Source organism: Salvia splendens, chromosome 1 (assembly GCF_004379255.2).
Source record: "Salvia splendens isolate huo1 chromosome 1, SspV2, whole genome shotgun sequence".
In the NCBI taxonomy this organism is placed as follows: domain Eukaryota; kingdom Viridiplantae; phylum Streptophyta; class Magnoliopsida; order Lamiales; family Lamiaceae; genus Salvia; species Salvia splendens.
Genome location: NC_056032.1, coordinates 1,101,960 through 1,129,128, shown reverse-complemented (window position 1 = coordinate 1,129,128; position 27,169 = coordinate 1,101,960). Strand labels below are relative to the sequence as shown.

General features: G+C 39.5%; 3 protein-coding genes across 3 annotated transcripts; all 3 read right to left on the bottom strand.

Annotated features, from left to right (window-relative positions):
- Positions 1-383: 383 nt before the first annotated feature.
- LOC121803024 (gibberellin 20 oxidase 2-like) lies at positions 384-2,396 on the bottom strand. Its single transcript, XM_042202729.1, has 3 exons — positions 1,933-2,396; positions 1,243-1,564; positions 384-926 (listed from the first exon to the last, which is right to left on the bottom strand). The coding sequence occupies exons 1-3, from the start codon at positions 2,394-2,396 to the stop codon at positions 660-662; spliced, it is 1,053 nt and encodes a 350-aa protein (XP_042058663.1). The 3' UTR covers positions 384-659.
- Positions 2,397-8,364: 5,968 nt separating this feature from the next.
- Positions 8,365-9,224, bottom strand: LOC121793249 (myb-related protein Zm38-like). The gene is made up of 3 exons (XM_042191337.1): positions 9,066-9,224; positions 8,865-8,994; positions 8,365-8,775 (listed from the first exon to the last, which is right to left on the bottom strand). The coding sequence occupies exons 1-3, from the start codon at positions 9,196-9,198 to the stop codon at positions 8,412-8,414; spliced, it is 627 nt and encodes a 208-aa protein (XP_042047271.1). The 5' UTR covers positions 9,199-9,224; the 3' UTR covers positions 8,365-8,411.
- A 10,122-nt stretch (positions 9,225-19,346) lies between these two features.
- Positions 19,347-19,982, bottom strand: LOC121757337 (secreted RxLR effector protein 161-like). The gene has a single exon (XM_042152888.1). The coding sequence runs from the start codon at positions 19,980-19,982 to the stop codon at positions 19,347-19,349; it is 636 nt and encodes a 211-aa protein (XP_042008822.1).
- Positions 19,983-27,169: the final 7,187 nt, after the last annotated feature.

The following is a 27,169-nucleotide window of genomic DNA, read 5'->3' as shown; positions in this document are numbered from 1 at the left end:
GTATGATGTGGACGCTGGGAACATATGTTGTGGAATAAATTATTAAACGACGTCGTTCCACTCCATATTTACGTGTTGTACAAAACATAGGACTGAAATCGTGTTCCTTCCATTCTTCTTCTTTTTCTTCGTGATTGATGAAGTTATGATTTAATATGGCTGAAATCACGTTCAATTCTCACTCAATTATGTCCCCTACAAGAAAATAGGGCTGGGATCACATTCCCGACGTCCATGTCATGCTTCCCCAAATTCAAATCTATGAGACAATTAAGAAAATCATCAAAGTTATGATTTAAACTATCACTCCATGAAATTGTTATACTACGTATAGTTTAATTAACACGTTGAAATAAATCACAAGAAACAAAGAGTAGACAACATATAGAAACTTCATAAAGTATTGCACCATACACACGATGAGATATAACATTACATAGTAAAATGCCACCCCCTTCCAATCAATACCTTTAACCCTAATAACAAACAAAATGGGCTAGCTAGCTAGCAAGCTAGACTCACCAAAATAAATACACACACACATTTATATATATACTCACACATACACATACACATACACATACACACACACAAGTGGCATGTATAATTATTGCATAAATTGTGGTGGTGGGGTGACAAAAGTCTAAGAAACCTAGGGTTTAGGTTGGCTGGTGGGAATTGAGCCATTTAGTGAAATTTTGGAGTGTTGCAACATCAACCCTATAATGTTTTTGTGTGAAATTGAGGAAATCCAACCACTTGAAATCTGGATATTGCCTCAGCCTCTCTGAGCTCACTAGATTTTTGGGAGGTTTGATCACTTTTTCTTCTGAAGGGCACAAGAAATACACCATTGAAATTCTCCTCATTGATTTGTTCACCACAACTCTATGTGGGCAGCTCTTGTACACTCCATTTGATAATGCCTTCACAAAATATACAAACTAACATATTGATATGACTATTTCCCATGAAATATCACTATAAGTGTTGTTACAATTCTTGATTAATTAAATAGGCATCAATTACAAATGTCTCTTCTGTGATTATACAACAACTTTTTTATGATAATTACAACTTAACAACATGGAAAAGGCTTATTTCTTTTGATAAAATATGTGCTATTACATTCAATCAATCATTAGGTTATAATTGTCACAAATTCTGATTTTTTTTCTTCTTCTAAAGTTTTAGTATCGGAACAAAAATATTTTCTGATAATTTGTGTTAGTACTGACTTACGGAGAAAGTGTCGCCGAGGTTGACGACTAGGGCACCGGGTATTGGCCTCACCGACTTCCATAGGCCATCGGCCAAGACCTCAAGACCTCCGACTTGATCTTGGTAAAGAATGGTGAGAGCAGTGGGATCGCAGTGTGGTCCGGTGCCAAGGGTTAGGCCTGGTTCTTGGCATGGAGGGTAGAAGTTGCATCTCAAAATAGTGCTACCATCTTCAAAATATTCTTTATAATATTGTTTATCAACCCCCAAACTCATCCCCAATATTTCCATTATGGTTAGAGACAACTTTTTCATGGCATCACAATATTTTTGGAAATCCAATCTGCAACAACATAAATCAAAACTTAAAATTAATAAAATACTACTAATGTAACCGTACATTATTTAGGTCATATATAGTAAAGATCAAATTTTTCATACAATCTTTAAACTCCCAACTCATCAAATCCAAGGAAACACACATCTCACATAGTGAAGAACAAGATTACACCATTGACCATGCATATATGATATATCACACGCACACACACAAGAAATCAAGAAAACACACACCTCACATAGTGAAGGTATTTGTATATATACTTTTCAAAACAAACAAAACAGTAGTAACATCATTGAGCATTAATAAAAGACTAATCATAGTATCAAACATGCAAGAACAACAATAATCTATAAAAAAAATAAACTCACTTTATCTTCTCAAATTCTTGACCAAATGCGGATTCGAAAAAAAGGGGCATCTCATCAAAATCACCACCACCTTCACGAAAAATGCAAGAAAAAATCTCTTTCCATGGAAGATTCAAAGAGAATCTATCTGCATTTGCAAACGAGTAGCCCGAAAAGCTGCCGGGGCGCCTCTGAACCCTCATTTTGGCATCAATTGGGAGATTAAAGAAGAAATTCACGTGATCATATACTGATTTTATGAGCTCCAAATCGACGCCATGGTTGGTCACTTGAAACAAGCCGTGGCTGAGGCACGCGGCTCGAATGAGATCGGTGGCTTGGGCGCCACCGCGGAGGTCGATCACGGGCTCGTTGAGCTCTTCTGCATTAGGAGAAGTGTTTTCCTCTTCAGACCAAATGAAATTTTCTAATTTTTTGGAGAAATTTGAATAGAGAAATTTGTTGAATGCAGCGTCGGAATCCATTTGATGAGATGAGAACAAAATATGAGATTCGAGTGATCTTGCTTGGTAGTTTATAGGAGTAGGCTGAGTGAGCAGTGTGGGGTGATTTTTTTTTACTATATAATTTATCTTTTTGATAAAAGTTTGTGGGATATTCAAATTCAAACATGTGTAAGATGTATATAGAAGTACTAGCACATGATAAATATTAATATAGGTTATATAACATATCATTATTTTGAAAAAAATTACGTATAAAATGTTTGTTATTGTAATAAATAAAATGTTTGTTATTGTAATAAATATAGGCAACCATTACACTTTTAAGTGTAAGTTACATATTTATAGTGAAAATAATAGTATTGGAAAAAAATCGCCCGTAGAGGATTTGAATTCATCTTTAGTATCTAATCGTTGAAAGTGATTCTTAGGAGTACTAGGGTTTGAATCTCTGAAAATTTTATTTAATTTTGTTTTTATATATGTGTCTGTGAGTTGGTTAAAATAAAAACACATCTTATTACAGAGTGTGAGAACACTGCAAGGATTATTGCATTCGCTATGCAATGAACGTAAAGTTATTGCATATCATTATTAAGAAGATGCATCCACCGTATATATCTTTTATGATCGAAGGATTGTTAATTGTTCTCCGTTCTTACTCATACGCGAAGAGTTCATGGTCTGTAGTTCGTATTCTAGCTTGATCTTTCAGTTTTTGCACAAAAATAGTCTTTGATCACATGTTTGACACCAAGGGTTAAACATACGATCTAATATGCCAATCTAGAGTGGTTAAACGATTTAATACCGGATTTCTTAATTTATTAGTAATTTTTAATAAATATTATGGATTAACAAAACACTTAATTTAGGATAAGTGTTGAAAGGTAGTTAGTGAACCAAATCTCCTTAATGAATTATAACAATTCGAAATGTTTTTGGGAGGCAAATTTATAAATTTGAAAATGACCCTCCACCATTGATTTGTACCAAATTTGTACCAGACTTTAATTTTTAGGAAACGTTTAGAATTTCTTGTCATATGTGTGGTACAAGAGTGGGCTTATGGGAATCAGGAAACAGAAACAAATTCCAGAGAATTGCAAAAATCTAATTAATTTTAAATATATGTTTTGTCAATTGAGGAAAAGTTTCAAGTTGGACTGTTGCAAATTCCAATGATTTGTTTGCCTTTCAATTATACTATGTTATTATGTGCATTATTTGTTAGGGAAAGCATTCTTTGATTTATGAAGGAACGAATAGTAATTTACTCAATTTTGTTTATTTACATGCTATGGATGTCGATATATAAAAAGTTTTTAAGGAAAACATCAGTAGTTGATGCATTCGAACCACTCACAAATCAAGCCACAATAAAAAAAAATTACAATAATAATAACTAGGGATGTCAATTTAGCCCGCAACCCGTGGGCTGACCCGAATAGCCAGCCAAATTTATAGGGTTAGGGCTGAAAATTTCCAGCCCGATAAAATTACAGCCCGATTAGCCCGCACCCGATTAACCCGCAACCCGTTAGGGCCAGACCCGAAAACCCGATGGGCTGGCCCGGAAACCCGATAAAATTTATATTGTTGTATTTGTTTGACTCTAATTCGACACTTCATTGATTATTTTATAATACAGATTACTGAAAAAATAACTTTCCATTTTATATATTAAATATATAAATTATATATTAAGTTTTTATTAATATAATAATAGATAAATGAATTAGAAACTTCAAATTCACTAAAAAAATATATTTAAATTTCTAAACATGCTTTAAAATTTCTTGATGTTTATGTTTTATGTTGCATAAATCTCAAATATTAGTATTTGATCATGTTAATATTTGAGTTTACGCATATATCTCAAATTTATCATAATTAAATATTTTACATTTTATAAATATAACTAATTTTCACCATTATTTATTGGATTGATCGCATGTTAATTTTATCGGTAGCAACCCGATTAACCCGATGGGCTAGCCCGAAACCCGAGCTTTTAGGGTTAGGGCCGAACTTTTATAACCCGAAAAAATAACAACCCGATTAGCCCGCACCCGATTGACCCGCAACCCGAATAGGGTTGGCCCGAAACCCGGTGGGCTGGCCCGATTGACATCCCTAATAATAACAAATAGTATAATATAAAAAATATTAATATAATATAATATCATATCATTCCACCTTTGACCGTCAAATTCATTGGCTTTATCTACCCTACCTGTCCCCTCGTAGTGAACACGATTTGTCTGTATCTGTAAATATCATCGATGGAATAAAGTGTCAATTTTGTTGCAATTGCTACTTTAGTTAAGATCTTTTACCATTAAAAAACACTCCAGAAAATTTTTTTTGAGAGAAAATGGTTATTTAAGCCTCAAACTTCGAACTTTGTTAACAAATTAGACAGCCTTTAAGTTGTTTTAATAATGTATCGAACATTTTGTTTTGTAGTAAATTTATATGGACATTCATTTAATGTAGAAACTTATAAAGAGTTTGTCCTTCTATATCATCAATTTTTTGGAACCGAAAAATAATATTTGGGTCCTATTTTTGGATTTGGATTTGGATTTAGATTTTGGTCAGCCTATTACATAGGTACAGCAAATTTGGGCCTAGCAAATTAGATTTAGATTTAGATCTTCATACAATATTTACTTAAAAAATATTGGGCCTAGCAAATTATATTGGATTCGAGGGCGTGGGCTTTAAATAATGAGGAATACTGTACAATAATCATGTACATTTGTCTTCGTGTGTGCATGTGTCTCTATATATCGATAATTATAAATATAATTAGTATTACTATTTATAAATGTCATATTCCAATCAAAAAGCAAGAACACGATTCCATGCCATAATCAAGTTAGAAAATCTGCAAATTGAAGACAAATAAGAAAGATTTAAAAGGTTTATGTGGAATTAGTATTATGCCCTAATTTGATATGATGCCAGAAAATGCCAAATTATTAGGTAGGAGTAACATGGCTTAATCCAATAGAAATTTTCCTATCCATTTTTTTTAATCATCTTGAGTTGTGAATCGATCTTCCTTAAGACAAAATGAGTGTAATAATAGAGTGTGGTTATTCGACATTATTTATCTCTGACTTTGTTTTGCCGAATACACAAAGTCTTAGGTTTCGGGAAGAGTTGTTGTTTTTAAAGGACGGAGGTAGTATAAGTAATTAAATAAGATAAATAAGAAAAAGTTAAAAAAAAAACTAGGAAAGAAGGATAATGGTAGGCTGGATTATGCTTGAAAAACAGGCTATGTTTGGCTGGCCTAAAATCCTTTGTAGGATTCCACAAATCTAAAGTTATGGGTTTACATGACTTCCAAATCCATTCCGATCACAATCACAATCACCACCAACTCTAAAAATACCAAATTGTTTATACTATCATTTTACTTTATTTTTCCCCAACTTTTCATTTTACTGTTTTTCAAATTTGGAAGATTCGTTTGCCTACCATCCAAACATGTCACATGCACATAATAATAATAATAATAATAATAATAATAACAATAATAATAACAGTGGTAATAATTTACCATATTTACTCTTATGCATGATATATTAGGTGTAGTTATAAAATCGAAATGATGGATATATATACTTAATAGTATAATGCTAGCTAGTGTGATTTTCTTAAAGAAATACATTGCTCACTCTCACACAAATGTACATTTGTGGGAGTAGGTGTCTTTTCATTCACTAACATTACACTAATTCCAAGTCACCTCATGAATCATATTTAATTCCAATAATATATACTTCTATTTGCTCAAACTTTGATTGAATTATATATACGGGGATGTAATCGAACTCATGATTATAAGCAACAAAATTAAGAACATATATCCATTGTCTAAAAAATATGACGTGGAGATTATTTTTTTAAATAATATACAAGGAATATATAGACTTGGATAATATTCGGTGCTACCTAAATATACATAAAACACACACACGTAGTCGTAAATATGTGTATGTCATATTCTTTTAATAGTGACCCTATTATATTATTGGAAAGCATGGAACTCTTTGTACCTAATCCACGTCAAATTATGACACCTAAATTGCAAGTCAATATTAATTGTAACTTTTTTGCATTATTGATCAGATTTTATTGAGTCAAAAGTTGTCACCATATATATGATTTTCTTTCAAAAGTAGATTTGATACTAAGGTCAATATATTCCGATTCTTATTCATCAAACACTTTTTTTTGTTGCTCACAAAAGAAATTTTAATTTATTATATAGAAATTTAAAGTTTCGAAGCAATATATATAGTGCTTAATGTTGATAGTTCCATTGACTTTTTCTTATTAAATATAGGTAGATTATAATCCTCTCCTACTAAATTCTTGCACATGAAAGAATTATTTCCAGTCGTAATGAATCATTAATAAATATTTATATGCACCGACTTTGTAACAATTTAAAACATAGGCCATGTGATTAGTTGAACCGTATGCACCAAAAAAATAATATTCTCTCTTAGGTGTGAAGTACATCAAGATCATTACCATAAATTAAACTTAAGTATTACTACCAACTTACGTAAAACTTTAAGATCATTAGTTGACTACGTATTTTCTTATTCGAGTTGTTACCTAACTGTTTTCATTATAATTAACTAACATTATGATAGTAGTTAAATATCAAGTCTTATATCTAATTAATGACCTATTAATTGAAGCATCAAATAGTATGACCTTTTATCTATAATAATAAACACTCGAAGTTCAAATTTCACCATTCCCTCAACTTAAATTAAAAAGTCTACATAATTGTCTTTTTGTTCTACCATAAGGATATATATCAATTTATGTAAATTTCGCAAATAATTTCATATTTTTAGATATATATGTTGCATAAATTAAGACTTCAATTTAGGTTAGACTGCAACTTAATCTATCAATGGTCTCAAAGACCCTCAATCCATAGATTCTAGCGTCACTAACTTTAATTTGAACATAATATAAACAAAATTATAAAATTGGATACTTGTTTGGTGCGTTTAAAAAGTTTAGTGGAGTTAAAATTGTGAATTATGCGAAAAGAATTCATAATTCAAATGACAAATATTCAAATGAAATTAAAAACTAAAAGGCTGAACTACTCTTTTCGTTCAAATTAGTATCGAAAACAAGTACTTCAGTACATGATTAGTACTATTCATGAATTAATTTCACTAATTCCTTACATTACAATTAACCTCAATACATCCATTTTCTAATTTGAAGATAGTACAAAAGGAGTATATATATAATAACACAAATCTAGGGGAGTGATCAATTGCTAACTCATCATTTAATTGCTAACTACAACTAATTTAAGACCATATGATTTTAGAAATCTTGTGGTCTAAAATTTGCTATGTTTAATTTTCATTTTTATTAATTAAATCGAAAAGGATAAAAAAACTATATAATTAGAGTTTTGGATGAAAATGTCAATATAGTATTTCGAAAATATCAACACAATGCTTTGAGAATGTCAACACAATGCTTTGAGAATGTTAACACATTGCTTATATTGACATTTTACATGTATTATATTAACATATTTTATATACTATGTTGACATTTGTTGCTGTACGGAAAAAATTAAAAATTTTCAATTTTTTTTTAAAATTTTGACATCGAAATATATGCAAGTGAGATCTCGTTAGAATCTTTATGAAATTATCTTTAATCTGATATATGTTGTGTGAAAACATAATTTAAATCGAGAAAGTTATATGCGTTTTAAAGTTATGAATATTTTTCAAAAGTTAGTTATAACTAATTTGTTGTAAATAGACCTTAATACCTTTTATTGGCATTTTTTGTTGATCGTATTGACATTCCGGGGCTGATGATCCAGACCCTTGATTTGAATATCTAATGACTATTATTTAATTATAGTTTACAATTAAGTATTGAGTTAACAATATAACACTCCCCCAACAAACCTATATATAGAAATCAATTAATGTATATAAGATTGGCAATTGATGCACAACTCTATCCTCTCAAGAAATCATAGCAAGACTTCAAATTGAAAGACTCATTTTTCCTATACTTATTGGGGTGACATGAAATTCCTATACACAAATTCAAATCCAAATTCAAATCCAAATCAAGCCCGCCGCCGCCGTTTTCCTCCTCCTCCGTGGTGGTGCTGTTGTTGTCGGCTGAAGAGGAGTTGTTTTCTTTAGGTTGCGGCGGCGGAGTTGAGTCGATTTTTGCGGCGGCGGAGGGGATGATTGGGCGGTGAGTTAGTAGGTCCATGCCACTGCTTAGAAGCTTGCGTTTGATGTGTGTGTTCCAATAGTTCTTAATCTCGTTATCTGTTCTTCCCGCCAATCTCCCAGCAATCAAAGACCATCTGTCGCAAATCAAAATCAAATCTTCAAATTCTACTCAATAAAAAGAGCAATTTTAATTAGCCGCATTAAAAATGAAAACAAGACTGACTTGTTTCCAAGCAAGCTGTGCAATTTGATAATGACGTCATCTTCTTCTTTGGTGAAATTGCCTCTCTTGAGATCAGGCCTCAGATAGTTTATCCATCTCAATCTACAGCTTTTTCCACATCTCAACAATCCTGCAAAAAAAAAGAAAGAAAAAAGAATTAATTAACGCTTGATTTTGAGACATGCATGAAGGGTATTGTACCTGCAGCTTTAGGAAGGGAACGCCAGCCGCCCTCGCCGTGAGCGCGGATGTAGCTGATTAGTCTCTCGTCTTCTTCTTTGCTCCAAGCGCCCTTGTTTGTGTGTGCTTTTTCACAGCAAGGCGATCGCCCCATTTCTTCAATATTATTTGTGAAAATTGAAGAATATGATGTATATATGTGTGTGTTTATATATGTAGAAGAGAGAGATTGATTTGGCCAAGTTGGTGAAAAAGACAAGTTAGTTAATAGATGGGGTTGGATTTGGTGAGTAGGTACACTTTAACATAATACTTGATATGTCCCGTCAAAATAAAGATTTTAATGCAAAATTGTTAAAGTACAATAGAAATAGAAAGAAAAAATGATTAAACTATTTTAAATGTAAAATGAGGTCAAATTTGCAAAGTTGACTAATTTTATGGGACATCCTAAAATAGAAAAAGAAAGATATTGATTCTTGAATTGTTTCACTTCATAAAGTGATTATGAAGTTGATTGGCATTGAAGATTATATGCCCCACATGAGCTGCCTTCATCTGCTTCAATTAATGGGGGTGGCCATGGTGGGTGGGGGTTGCTAATTTAGGTGCCTAGTTTTGCTTGATTTCCATTTGGGAGTTGCAATCTCTCATCTCATCTATTAAAGTCTTACCAACTTAGCTTCATTTTATCACCAAGGTTCGATTAATCGGTTTTTTTCGTTATTGAGAAAAAAATAATGTCTCTTTGCCTATACAAGTTGGACCAATACCAAACTGCAATTAATGTGAGATTTTAGACATAGCAGGTAGAGCACATGGCTCTATTGTTAGCATTATTGAACATTTGCCTAAGGTTGAATTATTGAACACTTTCCCTAACATCCAATAAATGCTGTAGTAAATCAAACATGGAGTACATTTTAGTTTAGTTTTAATGGGGTCACTGCAACCACCATTTGTTCCATGTTGTCAAAGCAGTTTGATAAAACAAGCAAAGGAAATGGAAATGTATTTTTTGATAAAACAAGTAAAAAACTCTCCTTCAACTAGAACTCAAAAACCACCTTTTATAATCAGTGTGTCACTTGTATTAGAGAAAGCTGCCTACATAAATAAAACTAGTAGAAGCGATGATAACGGTGGTGGCAAAATCTGCGCTAGTACTAAAAGAGCGACGAAACAAAAATAGTAATATAACCAAACTAGTACTAATTTAGACGCGAATGGGACCAATGTTAGGGATGGCATCCTTGGTCTTCATGGCAATACTATGGTTGGCATGATCGTCGAGGCTGGTTCTGCTTCGCCTGTGTTTAGGAAGTTGGTTATGTTGCGGATGCATTTGTTGTTGCTTCTGCATATGATACAGAGACCGATTTCTCGCTCCAGAATTCCTTGCCCCCCTGCATTTTTAGAGGTCAGTTTTCACACCACTGATGAATCCGCGAATTTTTGATGATGATAAATGCTCGTAAAAATAAATTACGACACAGAGATTTACGTGGTTCGATTTACTGAGGTAAATCTACGTCCACGGGAAGAAAAGAGGGCAGAGTTGTATTGCTTGATCTGTTTTCTACAGCTTACAAATACAAGCTTGCTATATGATATTCTCTCTCTTAGAGTTGGTGTCCCCTCTATCGGATCTAAGTTCCGTTTATATATAGAACTGAGATCGTGGCTTGCATCACCACCCTAAGTCGTGGAGGTCACGGAGGTCATGAGATCCTGCATGGCCACTAATTAGGCGGTGGCTTACATCATCAGCAATTATGTCGTGGATGTCGTGGAGGTCATGAGAGCCTGCATGGGTCCACCACTAGATAGATCGTGTCTCCCAGTCCGGTATTGCCGAGCAGCTTTTGCCGATGCTGAGACCGAACTGCTGAACTATTGCCGAGCAGCTTTTGCCGATCTGAGAGTAGAGCTTGATGCCGACCTGAGGGCAGAGCTTGATTGGTTGGTTTTTACTGAGCTGTAGGCTGAGGCCGAACTCTTTGGTCATGCCGAACTGATACTCTTTCTTGGGCTTTGTGCTGGCTTGTTTAGTATACTCCATCACTACCCCCCCCCGAAAAGCGAAGTGAATCACTTCGGCATCCTGGATAATGGTACGGGGTAAGTTGATGTTTGTCCTCGGTCTTATGAAGTGAACTCTTCTTTGACCAGACTTGGTCCTTGGTCTTGATGAAATAAACATCTTTGACCGGACTCGTCTTTGGCCTGATGAAATAAACATCTTTGACCGGACTAAGCTTGTGTCCTAATTTGGCGAGTTTTATCGCTCGGATCGGACTTTCCGTTGTCCTAATTTGGGGATCGGACTTTCCCTTGTCCTAATTCGGCGAGTTTTATCGCGTGGATCGGACTTTCCCTTGTCCTAATTCAGGCAAGTTTTATCGCGAGAATCGGACTTTCGTTGCAGTTCGTTTCAGACGAAGTGCTTGATTCTTAAGCAGAATTGTGGTCTTGTATCCTCTTTAGAAGCTTTGACACACAATCGTGGGCTTGTTGCAGCTCGTTTCAGACGAACTGCTTGTTTAAGCTGAATTGAGGTCTTGTATCCTCTTTAGAAGCTTTGACGCACAATCGTTGGCTTGTACACGTTCTAAGAAGGGGATCAGCCTTCGAAGAACAAGATACCTCAGTTACATTTGTAAGAGACGACACTCACATAGACAGACACAACGCACGTAAGACAAACAAAAACGCACATAGGCAAAGAGAGCAAAATAAAAAACAAGGAAAGCACATAAGACTGACTGACCGACCGGACTGTCTCTTACAAATGGAACTTCTTGAGGTTGGAAATGTGCCATGTTCGGGGTACCTGTTCTCCTGACATGTGAGCCAATCTGTAAGACCCTTTGCCGAGGACTTCTGACACCCGATACGGACCTTCCCATGTGGGTTCGAGCTTGCCCAGCTTTTCTGCTCGGCTTACTTCGTTGTTTCTCAAGACGAGATCTCCCACTTGAAATTGCAGCTTCTTCACCCGTTGGTTGTAATACCGGGCTACTTGCTCCTTATACTTGGCTGCTTTTATGCACGCCAATTCTCTTCTTTCTTCGGCCAGATCTAACTCGGCTCGCAGTCCGTCATCATTCATTTCTGAGGAGAAATGTAGAGTTCGTGGACTGGGTACGCCGATCTCAACCGGAATCACGGCTTCAGTGCCGTACACCAGACTGTACGGAGTTTCACCGCTGGAGGTTGTGGGTGTAGTTCGGTAGGACCATAGGACTTGAGGGAGATTTTCTACCCATTGTCCTTTGGCTTGTTCTAACCGAGCTTTTAACCCTTTCACCAGGATACGATTTGTTACCTCCGTTTGTCCGTTTGCTTGTGGATGAGAGACCGAAGTGAACCGCTGTTGAATATTCAGCTCTTGGCACCAATTCTTGAACGTCTTGTCGGTGAACTGAGTCCCGTTATCCGAGATGAGGATGTGGGGTATGCCAAATCGGCACACTATGTTCTTCCAGACGAAATCCAATGCCTTCGAGCTCGTTATCGTAGCTAATGGTTCAGCTTCCACCCACTTCGTAAAGTAGTCCACGGCAACGATTAGGAATTTCATTTGCCGAGGAGCTTGGGGAAGTGGTCCCACTATGTCTATGCCCCATTGCATGAAAGGCCAAGGGCTCTGCATAGCGGATAGATCGGTCTGCGGCATCTTTGGGATATTTGCATGGATTTGGCACTTCGGGCAGGTCTTGACGAGCTGCACTGCTTCTTGTACCAAGGTTGGCCAATAATATCCCCATCTCAGAACTTTTTTAGCTAAAGCTCTGGCTCCGATGTGGCTACCGCACGATCCTTCATGAACTTCTCTGAGGATGTAGTCCGTCTCTCCTGGTCCTACGCACCGCAATAATGGCTGGAGGTAAGACTTTCTAAAGAGGACTCCTTCATGAAGTTCGTACCGAAGTGCTCGGCACGTGATCTTCCGAGCTTCTCTCCTATCCTCGGGCAATTGTCCTTGATCCAGATACTGCAAGATCGGCGTCATCCAGTTCGGCGAGCTGGATACCGAATGTACTTCGGCTTCATCAATGCTTCGATGCATTAATTCTTCCGCCTTTGAGCTCGGATCTGAGGCCAACTTGCTTAAGGTATCTGCTCGGCTATTTTCCGCTCTAGGAACGCGGATTATCCGAAAATAGGAGAAACTTCGGCTGATGCTTTGCGCTTTGTCCAAATACTTCTTCATTCTCTCGTCACGAGCTTCACTTGTACCCAACATGTGATTTACTATGACTTGTGAATCACAATGGACTTTGAGAGATTTGGCGAGCAGACTTTGCGCTAACTGGAGTCCGGCAAGAAGGGCTTCGTACTCGGCTTCATTATTAGTAGTGGGGAATAGGAAACGAAGTGAGTAGGTTACCTCGTGTCCGTCGGGAGCGACAAGTAAAATACCAGCTCCACTTCCTATCTTGTTTGAAGCTCCATCTACGAATCCGCTCCAGCAGTCCGGCGGCTCTACTTCGGATTCCAAGGGCTGTGCTAGTTCGGCATTGGCAGACTTTTTTTGTTCGGCAATGACAGGGATTGCTTGATCGAACTTGGCCTCTGTAAGAAAATCTGCCAAGGCTTGTCCCTTGATGGCTTTCCGAGGTAGGTACTCGATTGAGTGTTCTCCCAGCTCTATGGCCCATTTGGCGATTCTGCCTGATGCTTCTGGCTTGGTCAAAACTTGCCGAAGAGGCAGATCGGTTAAGACGCATACCTTGTGAGCATAGAAATATGGCCGCAGTCTCCTTGCTGCATTTACTAACGCCAGAGCAATTTTTTCCAGAGGTTGATACCTTGTTTCTGGACCTCTTAATGCTCGGCTTGTAAAGTAGATGGGAAACTGCTTTAGGCCTTCTTCTCGTACAAGCACCGCACTGATGGTTTGATCTGATGCCGCTAAGTATAAGAATATTACTTCGGCTCCGGTTGGAGCAGAGAGAATAGGAAGCTCGGCTAGATAACTTTTGAGCTCGTCAAAGGCCTTTTTCTGCTCGGCTCCCCACTCGAACTTTGGTGCCTTTTTCAACACCTTGAAGAACGGCAGTTGCTTTTCGGCTGCTTGGGAAAGGAATCGATTCAGTGCGGCTAGACATCCAGTTAGCCTTTGCACGTCATGTATGGACTTCGGCATTGTCATGTTCTGAACGACTTGAACTTTGGAGGGGTTTGCCTTGAGTCCGTCCTTTGAAACCCAACAACCCAGAAACTTTCCCGAATCTACCAAAAAGGTACACTTTTGGGGATTAAGTTTGAGGTTGGCTTTCTTGAGCACGTTGAGAGTGGACTTAAGGTTGTCTTCGTACTCCGAAGTGCTTTTGCTTTTGACAACTATGTCGTCGACATACACTTCAACCTGCTTTCCGATTAGGTGCCGAAAAAGCTTGTCTACCATCCTTTGATAAGTGGCTCCGGCATTCTTTAAACCGAATGGCATCTTTTTATAAGCGAAGATGCCGAAATCGGTAATGAAAGCTGTTTTCGGAGCGTCACTCTCATCCATCAACACTTGGTGATATCCTTTGTATAAATCAAGAAAACAGAAAATTTCGAAGCCGATCAAAGCTTCTACTTTTTTATCTATATTCGGAAGGGGATAGCAATCTTTAGGACAGTGCTTGTTTAGATCGGTAAAATCTATGCACATCCGCCATCCTCCTCCTTTTTTCTTGATCATTACAGGATTGGCCACCCAGGAAGGATATTTTACCTCGAATAGTACATCCGCTTTTAGTAATTGGCGGACTTCGTCATGGATGACTTGGCTTCTTTCTGCCGCAAAGAGTCTTTGCTTCTGTTTTATCGGCCGGACCGAAGGATCAATATTTAACCGATGAGTGATTACCTCGGGGGGCACTCCGGTCATGTCCAACGGAGACCATGCAAAGACGTCTTTATACTCCTTGAGGAGCTGGATGGTTTTTTCCCGGAGTAGAGGCGTTCCTGCGAAGCCGATCTTGACCACTCTGGATGGATCATCTTCGTATAACTGAACGGTCATTGAGTTCGGCTCTGAAGTGACTTCGGTCATCTCGCTTGCCTCTGACTCCGGTTGCTGTGATTGCTATGCTTGATGGTGCCGAACTGGTTGCTCGGCGCTTTTAAGCGCGATCTGCAGACATTCTTTTGCTCTCTTTTGATCACCTCGGATGACCGCTATCCCACCTTTAGTGGGGATCTTGATGGTGAGGTGATAAGTAGAGCAAACGGCCCGAACTGTGTTGAGCCAGTCTCTCCCCAGGATGATGTTGTACGGGGACCGAGCTTTTACCACAAAGAACTCGATCATCGTATTGGAGCTTGTAGGCGCTTTTCCCACCGTGATCGGAAGGCTGATAATACCTTCAGGGCGGGTGTCTTCCTGGGCGAAACTTTTCAGAGGAAGTGGAGCCGGACTGAGCCGAGCTGGATCCACTTCCATTTTATCAAAACATTCTTTAAAAAGAACGCTGACTGACGCTCCTGTATCCACAAATACTCTGTGGATCAGTTTGTTTGCCACTCCGGCTTGAATGACAATAGCGTCTTGGTGAGGAGAGATGGCTGGGACGGGATCGGCATCTGAAAATGTAATCACTTCGTCTTTCTTCAGCCTTTTATGTGTCGGCTCCTCTTGATTGGAACCTCTGCGTTCTGCTTTTAGGGACGACTTAGTTTTCCCGGCAGGGAGAGCATCAATAGTCTGGATTACTCCATCATATTGCGGCTCGTCGTCGTCTTCGGGATCTTCATGCCTTTTCGGATCCTGAGGATTGCAGTTCGCACCTCTCTGCTTTTTGTTCTTGTTCGGCTGCTTGCTTTGGTATTTTTTTAACGTTCCTGTTTTCACAAGAACGTCAATACCTGCAGCCAAATTTCGGCACTCCTCGGTATCATGACCGTGGGCTTGATGGAAGGAGCAATATTGATCCTGAGGTCGCCGCGCGGCTGATTTCGTCATCCGCTTTGGTTTTTCGAACATATCGGAATGTAGTTCGAAAATTTCCGTTCTTGACTTGTTTAATGGTACGAACTGAGCGGGCGGCTTCCCAGGATTGAGCCGTGGCCCCAATCTGCCTTGTACCGGTGCCCTTTGAATTCTTTCAAAAGGAGTTCGGCGAGGAAGCACCTGGCCGCTTTGATCGGGCTTCTTTTTCTCTTCTTGGGATGAGCTGTCTAAAGACCGTTTTCGACGGTCTGCCTCATCCGCACGGGAAAACTGGTCCGCAATGTCCCACATTTCTTGAGCTGTTTGCGGGCCGCACTCCACGAGCTTTCTGTAGAGAGCTCCGGGCAGGATTCCATTTTGGAATGCCGAAATGACAAGTAGATCATTGAGATCATTTACTTGTAGGCATTCCTTGTGGAATCTCGTCAGGAAGTCGCTGATCTTTTCGTCGCGACCTTGACGTATAGAAAGCAGCTGAGCCGAAGTAATTCGGGCTTCCGCTTTCTGAAAGAACCTCCTGTGGAAAGCATCCATTAGATCTCGGTAGGATCTAATGCTGCCTTGAGGAAGGCTGTCGAACCACCTTCTGGCGTTCCCGATGAGCAGCTCGGGGAACAGCTTGCACATGTGGACCTCATTGAGACCCTGGTTCGCCATATTATACTGATAGCGTCCCAAGAAGTCATGAGGATCCACGAGTCCGTCATAGGTTATCGACGGAGTTCGGTAGTTCCGCGGCAAAGGAGTTCGGATGATATCGTCCGAGAACGGAGTCTTTAACGCTCCGTACATGGCGAACCCGACATCTCTTCGGTACGGAGGAGAAGGAGTTCTCCTGTGATTCCGGTGCCGAGGAGAAACAGGAACATGTCGGGGTTGAGGATTCTCTCTCCTGGAAGACACGTCACTACTGCGGGTAGTGACTTTCATGCCTAGACGAGGAGGGAGAATCCGTCGTTGTCTTCTCCGGCTGTTGGCTCTTCTGCAGGAAGGTTAAGAACTCCTCCTGCTTCTCAGCCAAGAACAGCTTGACAGCCTCATTCAAATCAGGCTGCTGGGAAGACTCGGTGTGTGGACCTTTTGAGCGGCTTGTTCCTTCACCGTGAGAACTGGATACAGACTTCTCACGAGGCTGCTTTCCAGGCCTATGGGCTGCTGGGTTAGTTTCCTCATGGTCATCACGGATGGAGGCACGGGAGTTGTGCGGTCTGGCATGCATTTTTTTTTTGTTTTTGTAGTGGAAAAAGGGTCAAAAACTCGCTTTATCACAGATTTGGTTCTCTGTTTCCCACAGACGGCGCCAGTGATGAATCCGCGAATTTTTGATGATGATAAATGCTCGTAAAAATAAATTACGACACAGAGATTTACGTGGTTCGATTTACTGAGGTAAATCTACGTCCACGGGAAGAAAAGAGGGCAGAGTTGTATTGCTTGATCTGTTTTCTACAGCTTACAAATACAAGCTTGCTATATGATATTCTCTCTCTTAGAGTTGGTGTCCCCTCTATCGGATCTAAGTTCCGTTTATATATAGAACTGAGATCGTGGCTTGCATCACCACCCTAAGTCGTGGAGGTCACGGAGGTCATGAGATCCTGCATGGCCACTAATTAGGCGGTGGCTTACATCATCAGTAATTATGTCGTGGATGTCGTGGAGGTCATGAGAGCCTGCATGGGTCCACCACTAGATAGATCGTGTCTCCCAGTCCGGTATTGCCGAGCAGCTTTTGCCGATGCTGAGACCGAACTGCTGAACTATTGCCGAGCAGCTTTTGCCGATCTGAGAGTAGAGCTTGATGCCGACCTGAGGGCAGAGCTTGATTGGTTGGTTTTTACTGAGCTGTAGGCTGAGGCCGAACTCTTTGGTCATGCCGAACTGATACTCTTTCTTGGGCTTTGTGCTGGCTTGTTTAGTATACTCCATCAACCACGAACGAGAAAAAGGGATGGTAGAGATGGTCACATTGTTTGATCATCTGCTCCTGAGAGATGCTCTCGAGCCGCTGCCTCAATGCTTGGTTTTCCATTGTCAAGAGCATGTTCTGTTGCTCCATGAACTCGAGCTCGGCTGAGACTCCAGCTCCTTCCGCCTGTATTTTGTGAAACCGTCATACTCGAATTTGAGACCTTTAGCCTTTGTTTGTTTGAAAATACCTTGAGAATCTCGACAGTCCTCTCGAGATGAGCTATGTATTGAAGCTTCCTTACTCTCGACCGCTGAGCATTGTGCTTGCATTTTGGTAACGTAGATTTTATAACTATGTTTTGAGCTTATAAGAGTCGTTTTCTTGACAAAACATACGTTAGCAGAACTTACTGCTTAGCGCGTTTTAACTCTGTCTTCGATCCAGCAATTTTAGCTTGAGAGTCGGCAGATTCCTCGACGTTCTGTGCACTAGAATCATGTCCGCTACGTTCTACAGCTACCGAAGAAACCACATCTCCTGAATTCTGCCAAATCGATGGTTTCGTTTATGCGTTTTTTATGGAAAAAGGGTGGGTATATGTATTTTGATGGAAAAATGGTGGGTATATGTACAACCGTTCCGCTTTCTTGGTACCAAAAAGTCGTGTTGGCAAGTAGCCAACACGGCTTTTAGGTAACCAGAAATGAGACTTAAATGATAAAGTGAGACTGGAAAATGATATTCTACCTGTTTTTACCTTTGTGTCCATATCTGCCTGATTGAATTTCTCTAGGTTTTTAGGTCCCAGAGGGGATCAAAAATAGGCGTTGACAAAATCGGATTCGTCGTCCAACATGAACGCCTCCAATCCCAAGTAAGCACAAGAATCGCTGGTTGAGCGGCGGTAGCCTCTATGGAAGAGAGTTCCCGTGCCGCTAAGAAGATCGTCCAGCCACTAGTTGCTCCTCCTCGATCACCGCCTCGTTTTCATGAGCCGGATGTAGAAGATGATAAATCGAGAAACATTGAATGAAATTGAGAGACAAAAGATCTTTATTGATCACACTCAAAACATGTGTTTACAAAGCTAAGAAAAGAGCTATTTATACTAAACAAGCTAAGTTAAACTAACACGGTTATGAAGCTTAACTAACAATTAACTAACTCCTCTTCCATTCGCATATGCTGACTAGACTCCACCTGGACGCCAGCTGGATGAAGATATTTTCCCACATCAACTTCACATCCATGCACATCAACTTCTAATCCATGCACATCGACTTCACGCTCATGCATGCTGCACTCTGCTATCTACATGCATGCTGCATTCTGCCATCTTCAACATGCCCCGTCAAGATGGACTATATAGACTATTAAAGTTCATCTTGTCCAATATGGATTGGAAGGCCGTATCTCTTAACGGTTTAGTAAAAATGTCAGCAATCTACAAATTATTTCTGATCAGTGGTTTGATGACACCTTTCAAATACTTTTCTCTAATCGTGTGGCAATCAATCTCTATGTGTTTTGTTCTCTCATGGAAAACTGGATTAGAACATATATAGATAGCTGATTGATTGTAACAATATAAGGGAACTGTCTTTTCTGTTTTTACTCCAAAGTCTTCGAGTAAGGTCTTTGCCCACACAACTTCACAAGTTGCTTGTGCCATAGCTCGATATTCTGCCTCTGCAGAAGATCTAGAAATAGTGTTTTGCTTCTTAGCTTTCCATGAAATTAGAGAATTACCAAGAAACAAACAATATCCTGTCATGGATTTTCTTGTGTCTGGGCAAGCTGCCCATTCCGCATTTGAGAATATACTCAATGTAGGCTTACTGCTACTGGAAAAGAAAAGGCCATGACCTGGAGTTCTCTTTAAATACTTCAAGATCTTTTCAGCAGCATACCAATGATCTGTGCAGGGTTTTGAAACATACTGACTCAGTTTGTGGACAGCATAAGTGATGTCTGGTCTAGTGATACAAAGATATAATAGTCTCCCAATCAATCTTCTGTATTTTGAGGGATCTTCTAATGGTGATCCAGAGTCTAGTTGTAATTTCTTCATAGGATCCATGGGTATTGTAGAAGGCTTGCATCCTAAAAGTCATGCATCATTAATTAGATCCATAGCATACTTTCTTTGTGATATTTGAATTCCCTTTTTGTTTCTGGCAATCTCAATGCCAAGGAAATATTTTGGCACTCCCAAATCTTTGAATTTGAAGTGTTGTGACAGAAAGGCTTTGAAGTTCTCAGTTATTTGTGGATCTGTAGTTGCCACCAATATATCATCTACATACACAACTATGGCAAAGAAGCTTGTTGCATCAGACTTATAGAAGAAAGAATGATCAGATGCTGATTGATGTAATCCAAAACCTCTTAGGACTTCTGATAGTTTTAGATACCACTGCCTAGAAGCTTGTTTTAGACCATATAGAGATTTCTTCAATTTGCAGACTAAGGTTGACTCAAGAGTGGCCCCTTCAACAGTTAGTCTGTCAACTTAAAGGCCATGTGGTAAGGTCATGTAGATGTCTTCTTCTAAATCTCCATAGAGAAAGGCATTGTTGATATCCAAGTGAGATAATGAGCAGCCATTAATGGCTGCTAGAGCCAGCATCATTTTGACAGTTGTGAGTTTAGCAACTGGAGAAAATGTGTCCAAAAAATCAACATCCTCGAGTTGAGTGAAACCCTTGGCCACAAGCCTTGTTTTGTATCTCTCAACTGTAGCATCAACATGATATTTTACTTTGTAGATCCATTTACAATCAATAGGTTTTTTCCCTAGTGGCAGCACAGTGATATACCAAGTATCAGTCCTGATGAAGGCTGATAACTCTTCTTGCATTGCCAACTGCCACTCTTTGATCTCAGAGGCTTGTTTGTATGTGTGGGGTTCATATATGGCAGACATGAGAATGATATATTTCAAGTGAGCCGATATAGGATAGAGAGTGGAAGATGCAACAGAATTGTAGATGAAGTCAGTTAAGTGAGCTGGGGTTTTGGTTTGTCTGCCAGTTCTTGTGAATGTGGAATCAGAAGAGGTACTTTGAGGATAATTCAGAGGTGCTGGGTGAAAGGACGAGATTTTCACACGCGTGTCGTAGGCGCGTGTCCCTTCCTATTCAACAATACTTATACGTTCCCACTTCCCAAAATACTATTAATTAGTATGTGGTAAGTCGGATGTCGATCCCACGAGGAACGGTCGTATCCGTTATGTATTTCAACACTTAAGAGTTTGGCGATGCCGCCACGCTTTAATTTGGGGTTTGGAATTAAACTACGAAATATAAACAAGACTTAAACTAATGTGGGAACTAAGAGTGCAAATAAAATTCAATATGAAGAAAGCATATACACTGGAACGTAAACTGGGCAAGCTAATAAACTGGGCAGTTTGGCAGGAAAATAAAAGCAGAATAATGACAACACCTTGTGAAATAGCACTTTCGGGAAATAAAGGAACAGGGGAGAGAAACCAGCTTTTGTCACGAAAAATACTAAGTAAAAGAAGCAAAAGGAACTAAGTAGAAGGCTGCTAACTAAATTCCAAGTGTTCACACCTAATTGAAAGCTAGAGAAACTAATTTACTAGGAAAGAGACACTTAAAAGGTGGAATCTAAAAGCCTACTTAACTAGCTAATTTGGAGACTTCCTAAAGTGACTAAGCTGACATAAAAAGCATGAGAGAGAGAGTTTAAAACTGATTTTGAAGGCTCCATGTCAAAGAGTGAAAAGGAATTGTACTAGTTGCTTGCTAATGGCTATTATCCAATGGTCAAAAGTAGTAGAAAACTAAACTAAACAAAGGATAAAAGGATTAACACTTTGTAATCAGATTTTGGGGTTCCTAAATACACTAAGGCACGAAAACATGAGTAAAGAAATGACTAAATGGCTGCTACACACTTAACTATGCTAGAGAAACACCAAATCAACAAGTTAGCTACCTAATTATGCCTTGAAAACACCAAATAAAAAGCTGAAAATTAACAACTTGGAGAAGATAAACAAATCTTAAGAACATTCAACAATGGAGGATAGAAATAACTAAAGAAATTACAGCAACTAAAACACACTAGCATACAAGAACCAAACTACTAAGCAAGGGGAAATCACCATACAAATTACAACTTAAAACACATTGTTTTCTCTTCTTTTTTTACTGATTTTCGAAATTAAAGGGATGGAAAAAAAAAGAGATTAACTAGCTGAACTAAACACTTAGGAAAGATCAAAGAAATAAGATGCAAAAGAAAAATCTAAACAAGCTAAGCAAGTAAAACCAAACTAGCAACAACCACTATTTTTTTACTTCTTTTCTTCCATCAAAAGTTTCAAGTAGAATCAGCCCCTACAAGACCCTTTTAAAAGCATACAAACTTCAAATAAACAAACAAAGAAATCAACAAAGACAAAGGCTAGCTAAGGAACGAAAAAAAGTAAATCAATGCAAGGAATTTAAACTAAAAGCTCAAGAACACCAACAACCAAACATAAATGCTAAATACCTAGAGATTTAAAAGCACCAAAAGCTTTTTAATATCAGCCCAACAACCTTAACTAGAGAGTTAAGATGTTGGAAAATGAGTACAATAAGGAACTAGGTCATTCAAAGCATTAAAACACTACACAACTACAAGCTTCACCCCATGGTGAGCAAAAGTGGCAATGGCTGCCTATGGTTCGAAATTTGCTTCAAGGATGAGAGAAAACTAAGCTTAGAGAGAGAAACTAAAACTAACTAAAGCTAGCTAAAGAGTGGTCCCCCCCCCCCCCCCAAGTTGTTCCAAAAGGTAAGTTTTGTTGATTTTGTTACACTTCTTCCAACCAATCTGATGTGGAAGTCTTCTCCACTCCCAATGATGGTAGTTGGCTTCTTTTGCCTTCAAAAGTGTCGCTTGTGGGCATTGGTAGCACAAAGACTCGTCAACTTAGCTTTGAAATGCGACTTTGAGGAGCTGTCAACATTGCTCGGACACTGGCCAATCCATCAAACTGGGCAGTTTGTGTCTTGTGGATTCCTTCTATCTCAAACCACTGAATTTGCATCCAATTTTCCTCTACTTTGGCATGTAATCCAGAATCCATTCCATTAGCATGCTCGTCGGACCACTCCATTCATTTCCTGCCAAAACATACACCTTCTCATGCAAATAGTCAACTAAAGAATGCAAAAAGTGATCCAATTCAAGTGACGAAAATTAGCCTATCAAACCTCCTCACACTTGGATCATACTTGTCCCAAGTATGTGGTTGGACTTTTCACTCAATTGCTAGTTTAAGTCACTTCCCTCTTCTCTCAACACACACTAAATTAAAACAACACAACATACAACACAAACAAGTACAAGACACAAACACAAAAGTAGACTCAAACGAAAACACACAAAACTACACACAAGAGTCAAGCTTATGAAACACAAACAATACTCAACCTCCCCGAAATTCAAGCAAAAATGCAGCCCAACTGAATTTTTTTCCTCAAAATATGGTTCATGTTGTCAGTTTTGTCAAGATAGTTAAGCACTACACATAAGTTCAAGTTTCCTCAAGTCACCTCTCAAAGTGTAAAGTGTTTCACTCAAAGCTCACCACAAGCACTCAAAAAGATATCACTTAGTCAAAATAGCTCGAAAGGGGCTTTGAGAGGGTTGTAACGGGGCTTTCGGACCTTTTGAATTGCATTGGATGGATCCTAGGGGTCCTAAGCTCAATGCAGAGAGTGAAACTATGCATTTGAAATGTGTACACACTCACAGAAATCAAAACCAAAACATGACAAACTTATGAACTTCAAATGTGGCTTTGTCGCACGTCAACTTCCTTCTTGCTTTTTGTGCTTCTTTCTCCTCTTTTCTTCTTCTTTTTTTTTTCTGTCATGCACTTTTTTTTTTTTCTTCCCTTTTCTTTTCTTGTTCTTCTCTTCTCTGTTTTTTTTTTTCTTCTGCCTCATACTTCTTTTTTTTTTTTTGTCATTTTCTTGATCTTTTTCTCAAAAGGTTCTCAATGTAACGACATTCTTCATCTTCAAACGGGATAAGATTCACCCTATTCGGCTTGACTAAGCTAGTGTGTAATATGCATAGTTGGGGTGTGGATGTAGGCTTTTATGTGGCTTAGGAGAGTATATTCTGGGCAATGAAATGAACAAGGCCTAGGCTTCAAATTGGATCACTAGGGATAGCTCATTAGGTAGGATTATCAACAAAATTGAGGCTCAAGTGGCTATCCTAATGCCCTCTAACATTTGCCAAAATGACCAAGCGATATCAAAGATTGTGCAAGTCACACACACTCAATAACACTCACAAAAAGATAGTAGAAAGTATTCTACTTTAGAAACAAATCTTGAGGTTAAAGCAAATGAGTAGTGCTCTACTTTTCCATCGTACAAACGTCATCCAACAACCCATTATTTGGAAAGAGAACTTTGCAAAACAACTGCATTCAAACTCGTTTTAAGGGAAAATATTTTGCAAAGTCTATGCATCAAAGCTTGACTAAAAACTCAAAAACCTTCATATTTCTTTTTTTCATTTTTAAACAAAAACTGACACTTGCCTAACAAACGGATAAAAACCTTCATTTTTTTCAAAGAAGAAAAAAAAAAAACTAACTCCAGCTTAAGAACTAATTTACACAACTAAAGTGACGAAAAACAACACATCCAACGACAAATAATCTCCCTCCTCACACTTAAACCTTGCTTGCCCTCAAGCGAATTTGGCTAAAATGTTAGGAAAGAAATCTGACTAAATTCAACAAAACAAAGAAAACGAAAAAGACACCAACTGAAAAACACATAAAAATCTCACCTCCTCACACTTGGGCTTTGCTTGCTCGAGAGCAAGTAGACCAAGGGTTTAGAAAGAGACCACTAACATCACAAAACAGTTACAAATGCCGGCAAGGCCACAAACACAAATCAAGGCTTTAATGCAAACACTCACGTCACACACCACACATATATACACAAGTAGAAGAGAGAGTTGGATAGAAATCACCTCCCCCGCCTTGTGCGGAGGGTACGGGCTGATGTGGCAGGGGGTGGTGGAGCTGGTGCTTCCTCCGGCTCGGGCACGGTCTCGGGTACAGGTGTGGAGGCTTGGGCAGATTCGGCGGTTACTGGAATGGGAACTTCCTCAGCTACTACTTCTGGAACCGAGGCCTCGGCAGTTGCCACTTCTGGAACCGAGACCTCGGGAGGTTGCTGGAGACGGGCCAACAAGCTCACGTGGTCCATTAGCTTTCCGAGATCAGCCTTGAGGTCTTTTAGGCCCTGGGCATGTGCCTCTCGAGTCTCCTTTAATTCACGAGCTGCATGGTCATTGGCCTCTTTTAGCTTCGCCATTTTCTTCTCAATCTTCTTCAATCTTTTCTCCATCCCTCCACTTGAAACACCCTTAGAGATCATCACAGTGGGGGTGTCTCCTGGTGAATAGAAACGGGGAGTACCCCCTGTTATGCTTATAAGGCCCGCATCTTGAAGGAATTCCAAATCAAAAGGACGTGGGGCTGGAGTAAGAGGAGTCATGGATAGGGGGGAGGGCTTCCCAAACTTGAAATTTTCATGTACAAACTTTCCCAAGTACTGGCAGATTGTGAAATGTCGATGTGGGTTGCGACTAATGGCACGTATCTGGTAAGCCAACCAAAATCCAAGATGGATCCTCACCCCTCTCACAATACACCATAGGAAATATAGAACGGCACTCGGGACACGGGAATAAGCTGTGAACGTGCCTATGATATTGGTGAATAGGAATACATGGCACATTCGCAAAACGGGGTCAATGATGTTGTACCCAAAAGCTCTAGAATAGTGGTAAGGCTGTTTCAAGCCAGTCAAATACCCCCACGCAGCATTCGCATCACTCTGTAATTGTCTCCCAGGCAGTCCCCGTTCCAATTTCTCTGCCTCCCCGCTCACAATGTCATCAACTGTGTATAACCCCAATCTTACACTCCACTCATTTAAGTTCATACGGTGGTATTCATCAAATAGTCGGAATTCAATGCACGTTGTGTTCAAATTTGTGGTGACGTCAAACTTGAATGAAGTAAAGAACTCATCACATAAGATCAGAGGCACCTTGTATGTATCCAAATCCATTAACCATGAGAGACCTGCCCTATCCATATAATCTGCAAATTCTTCATGGACTTGCAAAGTGTCAAGAGAGTCGAAATGTACCAAATATCCGGACAAGTATCTCTTGAGCCCACCTTGTCGGCGTTTGAGACTCGCAGCCAACTTAGGATCCGAAAATTGCTTCATCAATTCAGCGAGCTCCATGTCAAGCTCGACTCCGTATTTGGCATAACTAGTTGGCTGCTCTACTCTTTCTTCCTCAGATTCGGAAGATGAGGAGGCGCTGCTTGAGTCACTGGTCTCACCTCCACTTGCCGGTGGGGTCTGAATTGTCGGGCCAAGAGATCGTGGCCTAGAATCTGCTCTCCAGGTAGCTTGCTTTTTCTTCCTCGGTTCCATGGGCTGCTTTCCTTTTCTCTTTCGCTCCCTCTCGGCAGTTACTTCATCAAGCTTTTCCTTGGAAACACCTGCGGGCAGACTTGAGCTATCATGGTGCATCGGGCTAGGTGGGAACATCCTATCATGTCCATCTACATTTTCCTCGGGCTCGCTCTCTGATTCAGTCGCGGTTTGGCAATCCGCTGGAACTTGTTCATATCAAATGTGAGCACAATGTTTTGCTCATTTCTGCACTCTGCAGAACCCTCATTGGTAGCGCAAGAAGCATCAGCTAGATGCTTTGCTGACTGAGCTTTTGCAACAGGTGATTTTCTGGCAGCAGCTGGTCGGATAGCAGCGGAGCGACCCGTCACACCCGGGACAGTTGGCTCCGGCGCGACTGACTTGACTTTGGGCTTTGGTCTGAGTTGTTGTTTTTCTACCGGCTGTGCAGCTGTGGAAGGGGCGCTGGGTTTGCCCGACAGTGTAGCTGTAGTAGCAGCCCCTTTTTCCGGCGTCTTCTTCAATTTCCGGGGTAGCATGGTGGTGCTTCGGTGGCGGGAAATTGAAGAGTTGCTCTGAAAATTTGGGAAAAGAAGGAGAAATTACCGTAGAGGAGAACTTGTGGAAAAGGAGGTGAAAAGCGAGGGTGAATTTAGGGATTGGAGATTTTTTTTTTTTTTTTTTTAAGTGATAGATTGAGTAAGAAAAACAATCCCCAAAACTCTGTACTCTCCAAAAGTCACGTTTTTTTTTTTTTTTTTTTTGATAATAA

What these genes read in the sequence shown, in the direction of transcription:
- LOC121803024 (XM_042202729.1), bottom strand. Translation starts at nt 2,396, where the DNA reads ATGGATTCCGACGCTGCATTCAACAAATTTCTCTATTCAAATTTCTCC. An exon ending in CAAGAATTTGAGAAGATAAA is followed by an intron (nt 1,565 to 1,932) that starts GTGAGTTTATTT and finishes ATGTTGTTGCAG; the next exon opens with ATTGGATTTCCAAAAATATT. An exon ending in ACCTCGGCGACACTTTCTCC is followed by an intron (nt 927 to 1,242) that starts GTAAGTCAGTAC and finishes TATTTTGTGAAG; the next exon opens with GCATTATCAAATGGAGTGTA.
- LOC121757337 (XM_042152888.1), bottom strand. Translation starts at nt 19,982, where the DNA reads ATGGATCCTATGAAGAAATTACAACTAGACTCTGGATCACCATTAGAA.
- LOC121793249 (XM_042191337.1), bottom strand. Translation starts at nt 9,198, where the DNA reads ATGGGGCGATCGCCTTGCTGTGAAAAAGCACACACAAACAAGGGCGCT. An exon ending in TTCCCTTCCTAAAGCTGCAG is followed by an intron (nt 8,995 to 9,065) that starts GTACAATACCCT and finishes TTTTTTTTGCAG; the next exon opens with GATTGTTGAGATGTGGAAAA. An exon ending in CACAGCTTGCTTGGAAACAA is followed by an intron (nt 8,776 to 8,864) that starts GTCAGTCTTGTT and finishes GATTTGCGACAG; the next exon opens with ATGGTCTTTGATTGCTGGGA.